Source organism: Bos taurus, chromosome 2 (genome assembly GCF_002263795.3).
Source record: "Bos taurus isolate L1 Dominette 01449 registration number 42190680 breed Hereford chromosome 2, ARS-UCD2.0, whole genome shotgun sequence".
NCBI lineage: Eukaryota > Metazoa > Chordata > Mammalia > Artiodactyla > Bovidae > Bos > Bos taurus.
The window spans coordinates 61,432,332-61,453,373 of NC_037329.1; the positions used below are offsets into that span (position 1 = coordinate 61,432,332).

At 35.6% G+C, this 21,042-nt stretch overlaps 1 protein-coding gene across 2 annotated transcripts in view; it reads left to right on the top strand.

Moving 5' to 3' along the window:
- DARS1 (aspartyl-tRNA synthetase 1) overlaps window positions 1-21,042 on the top strand; it is a 65,115-nt gene that overhangs the window by 41,513 nt on the left and 2,560 nt on the right. For both annotated transcript variants that reach the window (NM_001035085.1, XM_059892859.1), the window contains 8 exon segments: window positions 1,954-2,034; window positions 3,020-3,079; window positions 4,192-4,303; window positions 5,181-5,315; window positions 7,428-7,575; window positions 17,052-17,198; window positions 18,308-18,350; window positions 19,480-19,560. In NM_001035085.1, coding sequence (NP_001030257.1) covers window positions 1,954-2,034; window positions 3,020-3,079; window positions 4,192-4,303; window positions 5,181-5,315; window positions 7,428-7,575; window positions 17,052-17,198; window positions 18,308-18,350; window positions 19,480-19,560 — 807 coding nt within the window.

The window sequence follows — 21,042 nt, forward strand, 5'->3', positions numbered from 1 at the left end:
GAGCTTAGATACCAGCAATAACTTTTTCGCATAAGATTTATCCCACATTTATTTTCTTAGACATACAAACTAAAAATGTTACACGTGAATTCAAATACATTTAGTATTTTTGAAATAACCCTGCAATCTTGAACCTACAACCTACAGTCTCAGATCCAGACCTAGTTTGTATCCACAATATTCTTCACTGAATTTCTCTTATGGAGTAGTCCTTTCCCACTCTAACCCGTGTCTGTGTGTGTGTGTGTGTGTGTGTGTGTGTGTATACATGTCAGGTAGATGGACAAAAACAGATGGATGCAGAAAGACAGATTCATCCATACACACTACTTTGGGAGTAGAGGTTGTATTTAATTGAAATTTATTGTCATAAAACTCTTAAGACTTTGAAAATCTTATAATTTTTACTGACCTAACTTGCGAAATTACTTTGTTCTCTTTTTGTACGTCTTATTTCAAACTAACTGCACCAGGAAGTCTATAAGCTAATAAAGGCAAACTGATCTAAAGGTATGCTGACCAAGGGGGGAAAAAAAAAAAACCCTATCTTCCAAGTAACATCTTTTTCAACACTTGAATAAATAAGATATTAGTGACTAGAGCAAGTAAATGTATTTCTAAAATATTTTAATTACCTAAGATCCAGTTCAACCTTAATAAACATTAAATATAAAGCCTCCAAAGTGCTTGCAGACAAATTTTGCCTTAAGAAAAATAAAGTATCTCACAAAGCATAAAACACTGTATACTAAATAGAATTTTATAAGCTCTTTTATCATTTATTTATCTGGCCTGCAGTTACTGAGTAGTACCAAGCACTATGTGAAGTTCTGAGGATGAAAGTGGTCACAACCTAATGAAGGAGATTTTTCTACTAGTTAGAAAATTGAAAGAGGTAGCTGTCCAGATCTCCAGCTTTGCATTGGCGATCAAGTTTCTATTAACTAATCAAAGAGAAGCACAAAAACTTGGGTATAGGGGATAGCAACAAATGAGTTCTATCTTACTATGAATAGGACTGGAGTATCCTTCTGATACTTTTTCTTGAAGTGTCTGAGTTGAATGCTAAATGTGATTTACCAACTGGAAGAATATAATTTCCTTTCTGTAATTAAGTCAAGTCTGTTCTCCTCTTGTGCTTTAGCAGATTTTCCAGGAATAGTTGGGAAAAACTAATAGGGTAACATGCATTTAAGTGGCTGAAAAACCCAGTCTCCTTTATGATCTAACTGCTTTTTAGCACTAAAATGTGCATATACTTTGAATAAATATTGAGGGATCTTAACACCATAAAGAAACACCTTCTCCAGCAGCTCCCAACCAGGAGAGCAGCAGGAAGCGAGATATAATTGATACACTTGGTGAAAGAAGGCAGTGAAGGGATATTTAGAAAATGAACGAGGAAAGGAAAGGAAGGAGCAGTGCAGCAAAGTTGAGCTGACTTTGGTCCTGGTAGTGGAAACAGCCAGATACTGTTAACAGTTACGATAACTTATTTGTTAATGGCGCCTTCATACGATCAAAGTGTTTTCTTATTCTTTATTCCATTTGATTCTTAACACCAACCTCATTTTACAGAAGAATATTGAAGCTCTAGGTAAGGTGATTTGCCTGTGACAAGTTTCCTGTGACAAAAAGAGGCCTTAAGCCAGACTCCTCAACTACAGTTATTACTTGTTTATGATACTGGTGGGCACCTTAGAGTTTACAAAGTCTTCATACATATGTTATCTCATTTGACTATTCCAGCAACACAGGGATATAGACAAGAAATAACTATTAACCCCATCTTATAGGTGTAGAAACATGTGCCATCTTGTTTGATTTTAGCAAGTAGTTTCAGTTATGTATGCAAACAATGTTTCTCATGTTAAGTCAACTGTAGATTCTTTTAAGCAAAAGATAACAGGTTTTGTGTGCTTCTTGATATTTTTGGTAATCTCTCACTTTCAGATTTATGTGATCAGTTCAGCTGAACCCCGCCTGCCCCTGCAGCTGGACGATGCTGTTCGGCCTGAAGTGGAAGGAGAAGAGGTGAAAACTATACTTTTGAAATAATGTGCTTCCTGTGTATATTTAGTTTATAAAGCACTGAAAACTTGATGTCCTACTTTTGTAAGAAGGGTACCTATGAATTGATTTGAGCTTCATTTTCATTAAAAACTACTCTTACATTAAAAGTTCTCAAACTTTTTGCTCTTAGGATTCCTTTACATTTTTAAAAATAATTGACCCCCACAAGCTTTTATTTTTATAGGTATGTCTACCACCATTTACAGTATTAGAAGTTAAGACAAAATTTTTAATATTTATGACCTTATTAAAAATAATAATATAATTAGATTATGTGTCTGTGTATTCCTATATAAATAATAAAAACAGCAATAAGATATGAAATGTTTTTTTAATGTCAAGAGTAACATTGTGTTACGTGTCTATATTCTTGGTAATATCTGGCTCAGTACACAACGATTAGCCTTTCATATCTGCCTCAGCATTCATTCTGTTGTGTCTGCACACATCATTAAGCCTTTGGGAAACTTCTAAATATAGTCAGGAAAAAATGAGTGTTTGAAGATATTATTGTGAAAAATAGGTTTGACTTCACAAACTCTCTGAAAGTGTCTCACTGGTCCCCAAAACATACTTTGAGAACCACTGTTCTTTGTCAGCTTTTATTTGTTCCTTCCATTTTCAACTAGCAGGTAAACTCCAGGGATCAGTGATTGTGACAGTTGTTAATTATTCTGATATCCCAGTAATGAGTCAAAGGTTTGGGTGTGGGGGGTGGATAAAAAGCATTTAGCTTAATTCCTTCTCATTTCTGTTCTTTCAAGCTCTCTTTCTCTTAATAACTTCTCTCTGGCCCCACTTGTTTCTAGGATCTTTGATTAGGGGGTATAATGTGAACACACATGAATATACCTATTCTCATTTAAAAATTAACATGACTCTACAAATGTTGTTTGTGTCCTTAAAAAAAGTTAATAAAATCTGTTTTTTTTAATCCTTTTTTTAGGACGGAAGAGCTACTGTTAACCAGGATACGAGATTAGACAACAGAGTCATTGATCTTAGGGTATGCCTCATTTGTTTATTTAGTGACATGATTGTGCTGAAATCAAGGTGGGCAAGAATAACATACCTGACTCAGGTTTATAGAACTGATTGTCATTTGCTTATATGTAATATGATAATACAAGAAGTAATTTACCTGCCTGACCCTTCCTCTGAAAAGAATTGCAGGCAACAAGGGCAGTCAAGTAATAGTTCACAGGATACTGACTTGCTTCATTTTAAAATGACAGAGGAGTGTGAAGCTAATAAATGGGCTTACTTTCCAGGTAGTACCTGTTTCAAACAAGATAGTCAGCAAGAAAAAACATAATTAGTTTTCACTACATAATTGTGAAAGAAGTTCTGTGCACATTTTAGAATGATCAGGTAGAGATTAGCAGTTAATACCTCAATCCTTTGAATTTGATCTGAGCACAGAGTTCATAATAAAGAAGTAGTTGGCTCTGGTGGTATATATAGTAATCCCATACTTGGTCTTCTGTTTCCCTTTCTGGTTTGGTTGCAAGTGAAAGAGTTCAGTGGTTTCATCATCGTAGTAAAACCAATGTCATCTCTCATTTCTTAATATTTTGACCACATCTTCCTCCTCTTACTTAAATAATCTACCTAAAGCTTAAATGCTTTGTCACCTTAAGAGTTCTTTCTAACTTGTCTGTCCTTATTGTACACTCATTTTTTCCCTGATTATTTGCTTTTTGCCTGCTTTTCACCTTTTCCATTTTCATTTACAGTATATGGAAAAGGTTAGCAGTAATCAAAAGTTCTGTTAATACTACTTAGAAACCTCAGGTTTTTCATAATTTTGGCCACAATAGTTAGACATCCTACTGTATTGGCTATTTGTTCACAGAGGTTATTGGTTGTGCCTCTAACATTTGGCCTGAAAAGTATTTTTCTTTGATTGGAAATAAAAGAGCAAAATTGTAATTCTCCTTCTAGAATATGAAAAATTCTAAAATATATTCCTATACTGATTGTCATGCAACTAACTTTTCTCTCATATAATGAATTATTTTCTCTATGAACTTTCTGGGCATGTGGCCTGATTAGAAAGTACTCTGTCTCAGTTAATGTGTCAAATTGATTTAATTAGATTTTATTATTGTCTTATAGACATCAACTAGTCAGGCAATCTTCCGTCTCCAGTCTGGCATCTGCCATCTTTTCCGAGAAACTTTAACTAACAAGGGTTTTGTGGAGATCCAAACTCCTAAAATTATCTCAGGTATGCTTTATTTCTCTTAATTTTTTAAAATAAATTGGTTTCCCCGAAGTTGCTTCATATTCGATTTTTTATGGGGGATTTTTTTTCATTTGTTTTGTTTTTTAAGAATCCCAAGTGTTGCTTAAGGTTTATTGCTATGAGACTGTTTTGAAGACTATACTATACAGTAGCAATCAGATATCACTAACACTAGTAATACTAAATTCCCTATTTCAGGAGTCATTACATGATAATGATTATAAAATAAGTCAGTAACACATAAAGCAAGATTTTTTTGTTAATATAAGGTGCATCAGAAACTACTTTCCTGATGTAGATTTCTTTCTAATTGCTATTACAATTTTGTTTTTTATAAACTGCAATGTCAAGTTACTAGATATAGATACTACAGATGGGAATACCTCATTAATTCTTATTCTTAATGAGAAACTTATCTTAATCATTTTTAATCATTTAACTTTTTTATTTACTTAAATAACAATAAAATGTTATGAATGGATTTTAATTATGTTTAAAATTTGAACATTGCATTATTGATAATTAGGAAAGTATTAAGAAAATATCTTTTTTCCCATTTAAAAAAATTTTTTTATAACTTGAGAGTAGCTTTAATAGATTTAAAATTGATGTAGAAAGAGAGCATACATAGCCAAAGAAGTAAAATGGAGGTGTAGCCAAAGAAGTAAGTCTGTCCTAAATGTAAACTGTTTAGAATCAGATATATGATATATTAAGACTATAGTTTCTCTGCAATTCTTGATTTTCTAGTTGTCTCTTTTAGTGAAATACTTGAACCAAAAGTATAAACTGTTTTTACTAGAAATTTGCATTGATAAGTTTACAATTACTTGTAATAACTTAAATGTTTACATTTCAGCTGCCAGTGAAGGAGGAGCCAATGTATTTACTGTGTCATATTTTAAAAATAATGCATACCTGGCTCAGTCTCCACAGCTGTACAAGCAAATGTGTATTTGTGCTGATTTTGAGAAGGTTTTCTGTATTGGGCCAGGTAAGGTTTTTGGCAGTTACGGTTTTCTCAAAATTCATTAATTGTATCATAGTAATGGTTTTAGATCAGCCCTGGGTGTTCTTTGGAAGGAAGGATGCCAAAGCTGAAACTCCAGTACTTTGGCCACCTCATGCGAAGAGTTGACTCATTGGAAAAGACTCTGATGCTGGGAGGGATTGGGGGCAGGAGGAGAAGGGGACGACAGAGGATGAGATGGCTGGATGGCATCACTGACTCGATGGACATGAGTCTAAGTGAACTCCGGGAGTTGGTGATGGACAGGGAGCCCTGGCAGGCTGCGGTTCATGGGGTCGCAAAGAGTCGGACATGACTGAGCAACTGAACTGAACTGAATGGTTTTAGAAACACATTTTACATGCAGACATTTTGAAAGCTTACATCTTTTTATATGCTGACTACATAAACACTAGACTTTGAGGTAAAAAATGACAGTGTACTTAGGTAGACCTTCCAAATAATAAATTTTGTTGTCCTTGATAGCCCCTTTACTACTCTTGGAAGTTTACAAATGTGATACCAATTTTATTCCAAAGCTGTTCTATTTAACTGTTACTATTTGTACTGTTCTTAGTACTGTTAATATGCTAAAGCCCATTAGAAATTAGTACAAATGTATGATATTTAGTAGGTTATATTAACATAGTTTTTAAGATATAGTTGCTACAAGTCCAGTATGCACACATAATCATGTGACAGATTCTTTTACGAGACTAATTAATAAGCAAAAACTAGCTTTACTTCATTCTTTAAAACTCACCAAATATTTTATATATGTAAGTTTTTTGATGGCTTAATAAAAATTAAATACCTCCTAATAGAAAAACTGGCAAGATCATTAAGTTTTTTAGTTTTCTGAATCTATTAAACAATTATATGTTGAACACCTACTGCATGTATACAGCCTTGCTCTGGGTTCCATGTACATAAAAGAAGAATCAACCAGCACCTCTCAAATGTTAATGTGCACATGAGCCACCTGGGGACCTTGTTAAAATGCGGGTTCTGACCAGTAGGTCGGGGGTGAGGCTTAAGATTCTGCGGTTCTCACATGTTCCCAGGTACTGCTGATGCTGCCGATTTGCAGACAGACCATGCTTTGTGAAAGGAAAATCATTCTCCCTGCTTTCAAGACAGAATAAGACATGTATACATACAGCAGTCACAGGGAGTAATCAACTGATTTTCACAGCAAATAATCAGATTGTGCTGTGCAATCAGCAGATTGGTGTTAATTATATAGTATAGCGAGTGTAAAAAGGGGAAAAGATGGAATTTGCTAAAGTCACAATGAGAGAGTTCATACTGAAGTGGGCTCTAAGGACAGAGTAGGAGATACAGACAATGGGGATTGGCATTCTAGTCAGAGGAACCAAGATGAGTAAAGAGCATGGGAGGAAATAAAAATAAGACTAGTTAGTGTTAAGAAATGGGAAATACAGGATAGGACTAAATTATGAAAGCATGAAGGTTTTAAACATTTTGTCATTTTGTCTTACTACGGTAGTCATCTGGGAACTATTGTAAGTTACTGAGCAAGGATGAGTTATAGAATATATCAATCTTGCAGTGATATGAAAAATGGAGCAGAGTAGAGTCAGGAAGACTGGAGAGGAGGAAAGGGCAGTGAGGATAATAGCAACTGGACTGAGGTAATGGCTGGAGTGTGTAATGTTACTTCATCTGCACAGATTTCATTTAGCTTGAGTCAAGTTTTAATAAAATTGAGAACTCACTATATTGAATCTGTTTTAATTATTGAGAAGGCACTTCAGAATCTTGCATTCCCTTGGGATTCTCATGAGTCTCATTTATTAATTGACATTTGTTAACAGCTTTTACTACTATAGGAATTTGTAATGAACTTGCCATCCATGAGAATGCTGAGACAGATGACTTATCAAAGATTTTTTTCCAACCCTATAATGATAATGAAATAGTGCCATTGGAGTACTAGTAAATAGAATTTTTGTATTTAAATCTCAGTTTATCCAAAATTTAAAACACCACTTACTATGCTGTGTAATGTATGCCAAGTATGTATTTACATACTATGTAAACACCATTTACCATTTTCTTTTATTAATGTTACAGTATTCAGAGCTGAAGACTCTAATACACACAGACATCTGACTGAATTTGTTGGCTTGGATATTGAAATGGCTTTTAATTACCATTACCATGAAGTTGTGGAAGAAATTGCCGACACTTTAGTGCAAATATTCAAAGGACTTCAGAAAAGGTAAAAATATATATATTTTATAACCTTAGATGAATATAATTTTTAAAGCAGTTTAAGTTCTTCAAAATGAAGCAGTTCTTAAAACATATAAACTAAGTTTTTATTGAAAAAAATATATATATGAAGATTTGCCAATTAGTTTATCAGTTAATTAGTGGGAAAATCCACACTCAAAAGAGTACTTCTGAATCCAAGTCAATTAGGGCTGCAGCCAGTTAACCTAGCTAATCTACCAGATTGTAAACAGCCTAACTATATTTGTTTTTTCCTCAATATTTTACATCCTGAATTTCTCAGTATAGAGCCTATGTTGCCTTTATAGCAGTTTATTATTTAAGAGGTAGTATGAGATAGTAGGACTTCCCAGGAGGCTCATTGGTAAAGAATCTGCCTGCCAGTGCAGAAGACTCTGGAGACACAGGTTCAATTCCTGGGTGAGGAAGATCCCCTGGAAGAGGAAATGGCAACCCACTCCAGTATTCTTGCCTGGAGAATCCCATGGACAGAGGAACCTGGCAGACTACAAGTCCTTGGGGTTTGCAAAGAGTTGGACATGACTGAGCAAGAAAGCACAGGGAGGAAACAGTATTTCAGAGTTTCAACTCAGCTAGGTCCAGGTAGCCTGAGATTGAATCCCAAGTTTGCTATGTATCTTGTGTGGGCATTTTGGAAGTTATATAACTCTGTGCCTCAGTTTCCTCTGCTGTTACAAGTGAAGATAATATTATTACTTACCTCAAAGTTAAAGAGTCCCTTTAGTCTTTCAGTTTCTAATCTTTACTGAATCTGTGTAAGTTAAGCCTATGTTGGGACTGTTTAATTTTTCAATCAGTTTATATTTACAGTGAGTGCTTAGTAGAAATTAGAAACTAGTATACTGAAGGGACTTTCAGCTTATTTGGGCCTGGTGAATTGATACATTTATAGAAATTATTAGGCATGTTCTGGGTGTTCAGAAAATTGAATTATGTAAAATGTGCACTTTCTGTACAACCTTTAAACTGGCAAATAGTTTCTGCCTTAAAAGGGCATTAGAAATTGTTTTCTTATGATAATGTTTAAAATAGAGAAAAGAAGAAAAGATGGGAAGCATGTTAACTAGGATCAAGAGTGTCTTTTTTTCTCTTTTCTTTTCTCCATACTTTTGAGAGTACTCTAAGTATTAAGTTGCATATGACAGGTTTATCTAGTGCTTTGATAACTGATGAAGGATTGTATTTAAAATTTCTATTTGAAGACCACTGTTTTTTTCCCCTCATGACATTTATTGTTTTCTTTCTGATTTTACAAGCAATACATGTTTATTGCAGACAGCTAGAAATAAAAGCATAAAATAAAAATTAACAATCCACCTAATCCTACCCCCCAAAGAATAACCATTAATGTCTTGATGCCTTTTTTAATAGAGGTATAAGTGACCTATCCACTATTTGATTCCAGTGCACAACATAGTGATTCCATATTTCTGCAATATAATTGACTGGATTTCTCATGCTGTACCTTTCATCCCATGACTTTTGTTTTTTTTTCCCTTTGTAACTGGGAATGTCTTTTTCTTAATCCCCCTTACCTATTTCACTCATCACCCAAGCCCCCTCTACTCTGGTAACTACTAGTTTGTTCTCTGTAACTGTGTCTGTTTCTGTTTTGTTTGTTAATTTGTTTTGTTTTGTTAGATTCCACTTACAAGTAAAACCATACAGTATTTGTCTTTCTCTGTCAGACTTATTTCACTTCATATAATACCCTCTCAGTTCAGTTCAGTTCAGTCACTCAGTCGTGTCCAACTCTTTGCGACCCCATGAATTGCAGCACACCAGGCCTCCCTGTCCATCACCAACTCCCGGAGTTCACTCAGACTCACGTACATCAAGTCGGTGATGCCGTCCAGCCATTTCATCCTCTGTCGTCCCCTTCTCCTCCTGCCCCTAATTCCTCCCAGCATCAGAGTCTTTTCCAATGAGTCAACTCTTCGCATGAGGTGGCCAAAGTACTGGAGTTTCAGCTTTAGCATCATTCCTTCCAAAGAACACCCAGGACCGATCTCCTTTAGGATGGACTGGTTGGATCTCCTTGCAGTTCAAGGGACTCTCAAGAGTCTTCTCCAACACCACAGTTCAAAAGCATCAATTCTTCAGCACTCAGCTTTCTTCACAGTCCAACTCTCACATCCATACATGACTACTGGAAAAACCATATACTTGACTAAACAGACCTTAGTTGGCAAAGTAATGTCTCTGCTTTTGAATGTTATCTAGGTTGGTCATAACTTAATACCCTCTATATTCATCTGTATTGTCACAGATGACAAGATTTCATTCTTTTATGGTTAATATTCCAGTGTGTGTCCGTGTTGTTGTTTAGTTGCTCAGTTGTGTCCAACTCTTTGAGACCCCATGGACTATAGCCCTTCAGGCTCCTCTCTCCATAGGATTTTCCAGGCAAGAATATAGGAATGGGTTGCCATCTCCTTCTCCAGCGTGTTTGTATATATATGTGTGTGTGTCTGTGTGTGTGTATATACACACTACATCTTCTTTATTCATCTATCAGTGAACATTTAGGTTGCTTCCATATCTTGACTGTTGAAATCATAATGCTGAAATGAACTTGGGATAAATATATATATATTTTCAAATTAGTTTTTTTTAATTTCTTCAAAAAATATCCAGAAATGGAACTGCTAAATTGTATCTAATTTTTTGAGGATGTCTGTACTGTTTTCCATGGTGGTTAATTACTACCAACAGTACACAAGGTATATTCCCTCTATACCTTTGTTGAGAGTTTTTATCATAAATGGACATTGAATTTTGTCAAAAAGTTCTTTGTTGAGATGATAATATGATTTTTATTCCTGAGTTTGTTAATGTGGTGGATCACACTGATTAATTTGTGGGTGTTGAACCATCTTTGCATTCCTGGGATAGACCCCAGTTGATCATGGTGTATGATCCTTTAAATATATTATTGATTTCAGTTTGCTAATTTTTAAGGATTTTTGCGTATCATTTCCTTTTTGTCTGGTTTTGGTATCAGTGTGATGCTGGTTTTATAGAGTGAGTTCAGAAGCATTTCTTCCTCTGGAACTTTTTTGAAGAGGATGAGAAGTTAATTCTGTAAATGTTGGTAGAATTCACCTCTGAAGCCATCTGGTCTTGGACTTTTGTTTGTTGGGAGTATGTTTTTTTATTACTGATTCAACATCATTACTATTAATTGTTCTATTCACATCTTCTATTTCTTCCTGATTCCGTCTTAGGAGATTTCACATTTCTAGGAGTTTGTCCATTTCTTCTGGGTTGTTCAGTTTATTGGCATATATGTATTCATAATAATCTCTTACGACCCTTTATATTTCTGTGGTGTCAGTTGTAACTTCTTTTTCATTTCTGATGCTACAGATTTGGATTCTCTTTTTTTCTAGTCTATTTTATTTCTTTTTACTCTGATCATTATTACTTTTTTCCTTTTAGTAACACTGGGCTTTGCTTGTTTCTTTCTCATTCCTTTAAGTCAGGTTAGGTTGTTTAAGACTTTTCTTACTTCCTGAGGTAGGCTTTTATCACTGTAAACTTCCCTTAGAACTGTGTTTGCTGCATCCTGCAGACTTTGGATTGATGTGTTTGTTTTCATTTGTCTCTCAGTATTTTTTTGTTTCTTCTTTAATATTTTCTGTAACCCATTGGTTGTTTAGAACCATATTGTTTAGCCTCTATGTGTTAGTGGTGATTGCTGGGGTTTTTTTGTTTGTTTGTTTTTCACCTTGTAGTTGATTTCTAGTCCCTTTGCGTGTTGTCAGAAAAGATCCAGGATAGGATTTTAATTTTAAGTTTACTGAGGCTTGTCTTGTGGCCCACTGTGTGATCTATCCTGGAGAATGTTCCTTGTGTACTTGAAAATAATGTGCATCCTGCTGCTTTTGGATGGAATGGTGTGTGTGTGTGTGTGTGTGTGTGTCTGTTAAGTTCATTTCACCTAATGTGTTTTTGAGGCCAGTGTTTCCTTATTGATTTTCTGTCTGGGTGATCTGACTATGGATGTAAGTGGGGAGTTAAAAGTCTTCTCTTTTGTGTTATTGTGTTATTTTTCCTTTATGTTTGTTAATATTTGCTTTATTATTTAGGTGCTCCTATGTAGGGTATATTTATAGTTGTTAGATCTTCTTGTAGAATTGATCCCTTTATCGTTATGTAATGTCCTTCTCATTTCCATTTGCATGGAACGTTTGTTTCCATCCTCTTACTTTTGGTTGGAGTGTGTCTTTAGATCTGAGATGAGTCTCTCGCAGACAACATATGTATGGACCTTGTTTGTTTTATCCATTCAGGCACTCTGTGTCATTTGGAGCATTTAGTCCATTTACATGTAGTATGTTCTTATTGCTATTTTGTAAATTGCCTTCGGGTTTTTAAATTTATTTTTTGTTTCTCCTTTTTTCTTCTTATGACTTGATGATTATCTTTAGTGTCAATATAAATTCCTTTCTGTCTTGTGTGTGTATCTATTATAGATTTTTGGCCTATGGTTACCATGAGGTTTATATATAGCAACCTATATATGTAGGTTCAGCTTGAGTGATTTCCACCAGTTGGTCTTCCAGTATACTAATCTGTTCCTCTGTATCATCTAATCTCCTTAGAGGAGTATCATCTAATCTACTTATGGGAGTTCCCTTGTATGTAACCAGTTACTTTTCCCTTGCTGCTTTTAATATTCTCTGTCTTTAATTTTTGCCTAATTACAGTGTGATAAGGAAGGTACAGGGCTTCCCCAGTAGCTCAGCTGGTAAAGAATCCGCCTGCAATGCAGGAGACCCCAGTTTGATTCCTGAGTTGGAAAAATCCCCTGGAGAAGGGATAGGCTACCCACTCCAGTATTCTTGGGCTTCCCTGGTAGCTCAGACAGTAAAGAATCTGCCTCTAATGCAGGATACCTGGATTGGGAAGATCCCCTGGAGGAGGGCATGGCAACCCACTCCAGTATTCTTGCCTGGAGAATTGCCATGGACAGGGAGCCTGGCAGGCTACAGTCCATGGAGTTGCAAAGAGTCAGACATGACTGACTAAGCACACACAGTGAACTTGTGGACTTCTTTGGGTTGATCTTATTTGGGACTCTTTGTATACTTCCTGGGCCTGGATATTTTTTTCCTTTCCAAGGTTAGGGAAGTTTTTGGCTATTATGTCTTTAACTGCATTCTCTGCCCCTTTCTTTTCCTTCTTTGATTTGTATAATGTGAATGTCAGTGTGCTTGATGTTGTCCCAGAGGTCACTTAAACTGTCCTCATTTTTTTTGTTTGTTTCAATTTTTATTGGAGCATGTAGTTGATTTACAATGTTGTGTTAGTTTCTCCTGTACAGTAAAGTGAATTGGCTATATGTATACATATATCCCCTCTTTTTTGGATCACCTTCCCATTTAGGTCACCATCGAGCACTGAGTAGGGTTCCCTGAACCTCTACAGTATGTTCTCAGTAGTTATCTATTTTATACATAGTATCAGTAGTGTATATATGTCAATCCCTATCTCCCAGTTCCTCCTACACCCCTCCTCCCGCCTTGGTTTCCACACCTTTGTGCTCAACATCTTTGTCTCCATTTCAGTTGAGCAAAATTAATATCTGAACCATTTTTCTAGATTCTACATATATGTATTAATATACAATATTTGTTTTTCTGACTTCACTTTTTTTTTAACTTTTTATTTTGTATTGGGGTATAGCCAATTAACAATGTTATGATAGTTTCAGGTGAACAGCGAAAGGACTCAGCCATACGTATACACGTATCCATTCTCCTTCAAACTCCCCTCCCATCTAGGCTGCCACATAACATTGAGCAAAGTTGCATGTGCTATACAGTGGGTCCTTATTGGTTATCCATTTTAAATATAGCAGTGTGTATATGTCCATCCTGAACTTCCTAATTATCCCTTCCCCCAACCTTCCCCCTGGCAACCATAAGCTCATTCTCAAAGTCTCTGAGTCTGTTTTTGTTTTGTAAACTCTCCTCATTTTTAATTTTTCTTTTTATATGTGTATTAGGTAGGTTAATTATGTTTCCTGATCTTGGAGAAATGGCCTTATGTTTGAGACATCCGGTAGGGCCCAGCGACACACTCGCCTCTGTTCAGCAGAGCAATATGTTCTAGGGATGCCTGCTATACACGAGCTATGTGGGCCCTCCTGACAGGGCTGACTTCTGTGGGCATACTGGTGGGCTTGGATGGCTCCCAGCCCAGTTGGTGGCCAAGTGCTGCCTAGTGCTGAAGCTTCTGGTTACTGGTGGACAGGACAGGTCTTCCAGAACTGATGCTGGCCCACTGTTTGGTGGGACCCAGTCCTGGGCCCTCTGTTGGACATGGCCAAATCCTGGGGTAGCTGAGGTGTTTTGAGCAGGGGGTCTACAGCTGCTACTGGCCTGATGGTGGGTGGCATTATATCCCCGTGTGGCTGACTGCTTGGCCTGGGGCTTCCCAGGACTAGTGCTAACTGGCTGGTAGGCTAGACCTGAAACTTGCTCCAATAGGCTAGAGGGAGAATTCCAAGATAGTGCTTGCCAGCATCAGTGTCTTCATGATAGAATGAACTCCCCAAAATGGATGCTGCTAATGTCTGTCCCCAGGGGTAAATCTCAGTTGCCTCCTGCCTCTTTAGGAGGCTCTACAAGATCAACAAGTGAATCTGACCCAGGCTCCTTTCAAACTACTGCTTCTGCCCCAGGTCTCGAGATTTTACATGTTCCCTCTAAGTGGATTCACTGTTTCCTACAGGCCTTCAATTCTCCCAAGCGCCTGCCCCACTGGCCTTCAAAGTCAGGCCTTCTAGAGGGTGCTTGTCTTCCTGGTGCAGGATCCCTAGCCTAGGGAGCCCAGTATGGGACTCAGACCTCTCATTCCTTGGAGGGGATCTCTCCTTTGTGGGTTGCCTGCCTGGGGATGTGAATATTGACTCTGCCACATCTCTGCTGCTCCTACCTGTCTTGTTGTGGTTACTTCTTTATATCTTTGGTTGTAGAATATATTTTATGCTTGCCTTCAGGTCATTCTTATTGATAGTTGCTCTGTAAATAGTTGTAATTTTGGTGTGCCCATGGGAGGAGGTAAATTCAAGGTCTTCCTATTCTATGATCTTGGCCACTCCTCCCTACTTTCTTTTTTTTTTTTTTTTAACTCTTTTTTCTCTGAAACATTTCTATACAGTTTATTTTAAGCAACTTCCATTCAGATAGTCTGTAGAACAACTAATGTCTCCCTGTAAAACAAAATATCTTTTGAAACTACAGTTAAGGAATAGAGCTTTTCTCATTATTTGTTTACTATATATTTTAAAAATTTATTTATTTGGCTGTACCAGGTCTTAGTTGTGGCACATGAGCTCTTCCTTTTGGCATGTGAGGTCTTTAGTTGTGGTGCTAGGGGGATCTAGTTCCCTGACCAGGGTTTCACCTGGGCCCCCTGCATTGGAAGCCCACGGTCTTAAGCCACTGGACCACCAAGGAACTCCCTCCCTCATTTTTTTTACATTTTTATTTCATTTACATTTATAATTGAAGAAAGTTTATGAAGCTCATTTATTTTAGGTATTGATATCTTCTCTACTTAATATTGGAAGTGGAATTTCCGCTTTGGTTTTTGTAACAGAGCAAGCATGATTTGAGCACTTGGGATTAATCAAATCTCTGCTTACAAATTAGAGATTCAGACACCATTATCACTGGGCTTAATGGGTAGGCTTAAGATGGCAACTTGGAAATAAAAACCTTCTTCCTGTCTTCTATACATCATTTAGGAATTTTAAGTTTCTGTGTCAGTTGTAAATTGGGTTATTTGGTGGTTGTCTTATCCCTCTCGTGTTTATCATTAGTACTTATCTCTAACAGAAGAATAAACAAACGTATTTTAAAATATTGATATTCATATTTCTATTACCATTGATTAACATGAATGGGGGTTAATGTTCAAAGCAAAACACTTTAAAAATTAATTCTTGGGGTCATTTTAACCCATCATGTCAGGATTTGAATAAATCAATGATTTCTTCTGAATATAAACATACTTTTTTCAATTCTGTTGATTATGAAAAAATTTAAATATCATACATTAAAAGGGTAGACTAGCCTAATGAACCCCCACATACTTATCACCCAATTTCAACCATTGTCAATCCATGGCCAGTTTCATTTTACACATTTCCCTCCATGCTCTGTTATTCTGAAGCAAATCTCAGCTACCATTTCATCCATAAATACTTTAGTGAAACTACATTTTTAATCTTGCCATCCTCTACATGAAAAAATTTAAATATCATACATTAAAAGGGTAGACTAGCCTAATGAACCCCCACATACTTATCACCCAATTTCAACCATTGTCAATCCATGGCCAGTTTCATTTTACACATTTCCCTCCATGCTCTGTTATTCTGAAGCAAATCTCAGCTACCATTTCATCCATAAATACTTTAGTGAAACTACATTTTTAATCTTGCCATCCTCTACGGCAGCAGTTTACTGCAATGAACATTTGTTATATTTAGAAGATAGACAATGAACATACTATAGGGATTATTAAAATGGGAAAGAAATAGGCACTCTCCTAAACAAACTTATGGTATAGTGGGAATCGGGGAAGACAAGACAATATTCATTAATTTGGTCTTCCTCAATGATGACAAACGTTGTTAAAGTATTAAAAATCAGATTTTTTTAGTGCCTCAAAATGAGTATTTTATGTTTCTAACAGTGCTAGTTGATATGAATTATAAAGGAAGTTTTTTATCCTGTGATGCCACTGCAGTGACAAATAATACAGGATTGAGAAATGATGTTAAATATTTTTTAAAGTATTTTGCATTTAATTATTTAACTTAATTTCTTGGTAACAGTTTTTTTTTCTGATGCATACACTAATTCAAAGAATGATTTTATGTGACATAAACAGGGACTCAATACCTACTAGATACTTTTTCCTTAGATGGTGTTTCTACTACTAATGAGCTTGAAAGTCCCTGAGGCAATTTCTACACTGAGGCTGAACTTACAGGAAAGAGCTTTGCTCTAAAAGTATTTCCTTTTGTTATCTCTGAATTCAAAATAGTTACCAGTGGAAACATGGAAGAGTAGTGCAATAGGCTCTTGGGTCCGTGCCAATTGGCCTCTTGAGTACAGGCTCCCTCAACCTCCCTAGGATATCTGGCGATGAGTGGGGTGAGCAGGAAAAGGCATGTTTCCACCCTGGAACCTGCTCAGGTTGCCCTTTTCTCATCACTGCACATGTAGTTAATTCCTCTAAAATGTTAAAAAATGTTTCTTTGTTTTAAAAAAAAAATGTGTATCAAGTGTATGGAAGAGCAAAGCTGTATGTTCCTTCTACATTATTGGTTACAATTTTTCTTTAATTTACGTGTTGCCACAGTGATCTCTTGTGTTCAAAACATTTATTTCACATTTTTATTAACTCTTGTACAAATAGGTTTCAAACTGAAATTCAGACGGTGAATAAACAGTTCCCATGTGAGCCATTCAAATTTTTGGAGCCAACTTTAAGACTAGAATACTGTGAAGCATTGGCTATGCTTAGGGAAGCTGGAATTGAAATGGGAGATGAAGAAGATCTAAGGTTTGTTTGTATTTGTGATTTTTAAAACTTTAGTAATTAGATTTAAGATATGAATGAATATATTTTCACCTACTTGGTAAACTTAAGTTTTATTAACTTTGGTTATATAGTATGATGCTATTTTGTTCAATGTGTGATCTGAAATAAACTGTTATGTTTAATGTGGTTTGCCTAAGCGTTAATATTTTTGCATGTTAAGGTGTGAAACTTTTAACAATCTCTAAAAGTTATGCAAGTCTCTGTTCTCTAGTTGATATACTATATTTTATTATCTAAATTCAGATCAAATAATTTATAATTTTGAAATGATAGTTTAATAAAGATTGGAGATTTCTACTTATATTTTATTCAGGGATTCTTAAGTTAAAATACTTTAAGCCAACACAATGATTCATAATTGATATCAGAAGGAAGAGAGGATTATTATTAATTTGGGGGGTGTTTTTTTTAACATATTTCACTCAAAACCCTCATTTACTTTTATTTGTTTAATAAATATATATATGTGCGTATATGTATATACGCACATACGTATATTGTTTTAATCATCCTCTACATTGCTAGATGACAATTTAAGGAAAACCATAAATTCTTTAATTTGGGTGATATTTTTGTATGTATTTTGGAAATTTTTCTTAAATAGAATAGAACTTAAATTGGTTTATATATACACTATTATATTTTACTTTGAAATACTGATTTTTCTTTTATAAACCTTTAATAAAGAATAACAAAAAAGAGAAAAACCATTTTGCCATAGAACCATTTTAATGGCAAGAGTAGTCTATGTTGGTGTAGTAGACTTTCATTATATGTAATTGTAGGAAACTACTTCATCCATGTTATTTCTGAATGGGTGGATTGCTAAATTCCTTTTATACTTTTATTTAAATATTGTTGAGTAGCACCGACTAACGTTCCCAGGTATGCCTGTGAATGGTTTCCAGTAGTCGTTGCCTTTTTTAAAAGGAGCAGAATAGACAGCTGTGTATTTTGGCTAAATTTTTTATCCTCTGAGAACTTTAAATAGAAGAGGTTCCTTATAAACCTCAAACTCTTTTAAGTTGCTGTTTGATCTTCAGACACCTGATTTCATGTTTCTTTTGCAGTACACCAAATGAAAAACTGTTGGGTCGTTTGGTAAAGGAAAAGGTAGGACTCTTATGCATGCTGGATTTCTTTTTCTAAATCTGAAACATATCTAAATTGTCAGATTAGTTAGACAGGACCTCAAGATGATTGAAATTATTTGGAAATGGTCTTCCCTGACTACCCTTGCAGACTCGTGGGACTAGAGGGTGAATGAATTTTTTTTCTGCCTTTTACATGAAGGCTGCTTTCCTATCTTATTTTTCTATAAAACTCCAAAGAAGAGAAAAGCTAAACTGAGTGCAGTCTTTAAAGAAATTAAAAGAATTGTGTAATTGAATAAAAACAGTCCTTGAGCTCCTCCTGCTGGTTGAACTCAAAATGGTTCAACAGACTGGGGAACAAGTCTGAAACTGCACAGTACTGAGTTCATACCTTTAAAACACTATTTCAGTGGAGCCAGTTTCAGCACTGTTGACATTCCCTCTAGACCCCAATTTTAGGAAAAATGTTTAACATCAAAACAGTTAAAACGTGACTGTTTCCTTTTAATTAAATGTAGGTCACATAGTAAATATTCTTTTTAACAAAGATATCATAATTTCATGTTAATATTATTCATGTCAATTGTTTTCATTTGAGAAAAATACTAAATTTATTGTAGACATCTTAGTGAAAATGTAAATCATTGGGGAAATAATCAAGGTTTTTTGAAGATAAAAGACGTCAGTTTTATTTATAGATTTAATGTAGTTTTTGTAAAACCCAACGTGATTTAGGATAATTTAACAAGAACAGTTTTAAAATACATCTGGAAAATTAAATGAGCTAGAATTGCAATGGAAAAAGGTGAAAATAAGTTTATCACAGCATAGTTTTCAGCGGAGGAGAAATTGAGAAGAGAGTACATGTCCAAAAAAAGAAAAAGAAAAATGCTTATGTGAACTATGATTGAATAATCCACAGCTCCTAAAAATTAAGCATATTGGAAGAATTTATAACATCATGGCAAAATACTGTAGGATACAGCTGTAAGAAGCAGAACAGTTATTGTATATAGAGTGTAATTACAGTAATTTTGAAGAACAAAACTTATGTATAGAAAAAAAAATAATTACCAAATGGTAGCCTTCTTTTTACTTTCATTAAATGTCTTAAAAATCTGTTTTAATCATATTTATTCTTTTTATAGTATGATACCGATTTTTATATTCTTGATAAATATCCATTGGCTGTAAGACCTTTCTATACCATGCCTGACCCACGAAATCCTGTAAGTAATTTGATTTTAAATAACCTGTTTCGGGGAAGAGGGAAAACTTTATTGTCACTGTGTCACATTATACAGTGGAAATAATGGTTTTCATTAATAACTTGCAGTTTTAAAAGACACATTTCTATATGTATTACTACTAGTTTCTGTCAATTCGGGTCAAAGTGATATTGTAAAATTTGAATATTCTAGCAAATTAGTCCCCAAAACCTGTATTAAAAATAATTTTCATGTATCATTTTTAAAGATATATGAAGAAGAAATACTATATAAATAACAAATAGTATTAATAGACTTGAAGACTTTATCAAATCATTTTATCATTGACCTTGAACTAAGAACTCACATTCTATCCAGGTGAAAGTGAAGTAGCTCAGTCGTTTCTGACTCTTTGCGACTTGGTGGATTGTAGCCTACCAGGCTCCTCCCTCCATGGGATTCTCCAGGCAAGAATACTGGAGTGGGTTGCCATTTCCTTCTCCAGGGGATCTTCCCAACCCAGGGATCGAACCTGGGTCTCCCGCATTGCAGGCAGACGCTATCCTGGTAGTTAATCTAAATCATGTGTTGTGGCCTTTCACCTGTTTTCCTTTGCATTTGTTCCCCAACTTTAGTGAGTATCAGAATCACTCGGAGGGCCTTTAAAACACAGATTGGGGCTTCCCTGATGGCTCAGTGGTAAAGAATCCACCTGCCAATGCAGGAGACACGGGTTTATTGAACCTGTGCTCTAGAGCCTGGGAGCCACAATTATTGAACCCATGTGCAACAACTTGTGAAGCCCATGTTTTCACAACAAGAAAAGCCGCTTCGATGAGAAGCCTGCACACCACAACTCAAGAGTAGCCCCTGCTCACCACAGCTAGAGAAAAGCCCTTGTAGCAACGAAAACCCAGCACAGCCAAAAATAAATAAATAAATTTTTTTTTAAACTTTTTTTTTAGGTGGGGCTTGATAATTGATATTTCTCATAAGGTAATAGTGAAACTATCAGTCCAGGAATCATACTTTGAGAACCATTGGTTTACTGAAAGATAGGGAAAATAAGTTAAAACCTGATAAAGAATGAATTGAGCTACAGTAAATTTGATGTTCAGTTCACTTTCCTTAAAATAATAACTTTTAAAAATTAAAAAGACTAACACCTGTTGATAATTTGAAGTTCCAGAAATGATCCCAAAATCATATCACACTTAAAAACATTTCAGATGATAAAGTGAAATAAGAATCAGCACTACGGGGACTTCCCTGGCAGTGTAGTGGCCAAGACTTTTTGCTTCCAATGCAGGGGGCTTGGGTTCAATCCCTGGTCAGGGAACAAGATCCCACATGCTGCAGCTGAGACCTGGCACAGCCACATAATTTTTTTAAAAAAAGAATCAACACTACGCTACTGCTTAAAAGAAGATGTATTGTTCTGATTTGTTATTGGAAGGTGTGGGAGAAGGGGAGCATAAAATCTGATAGAGGAAAAGAAGAAGT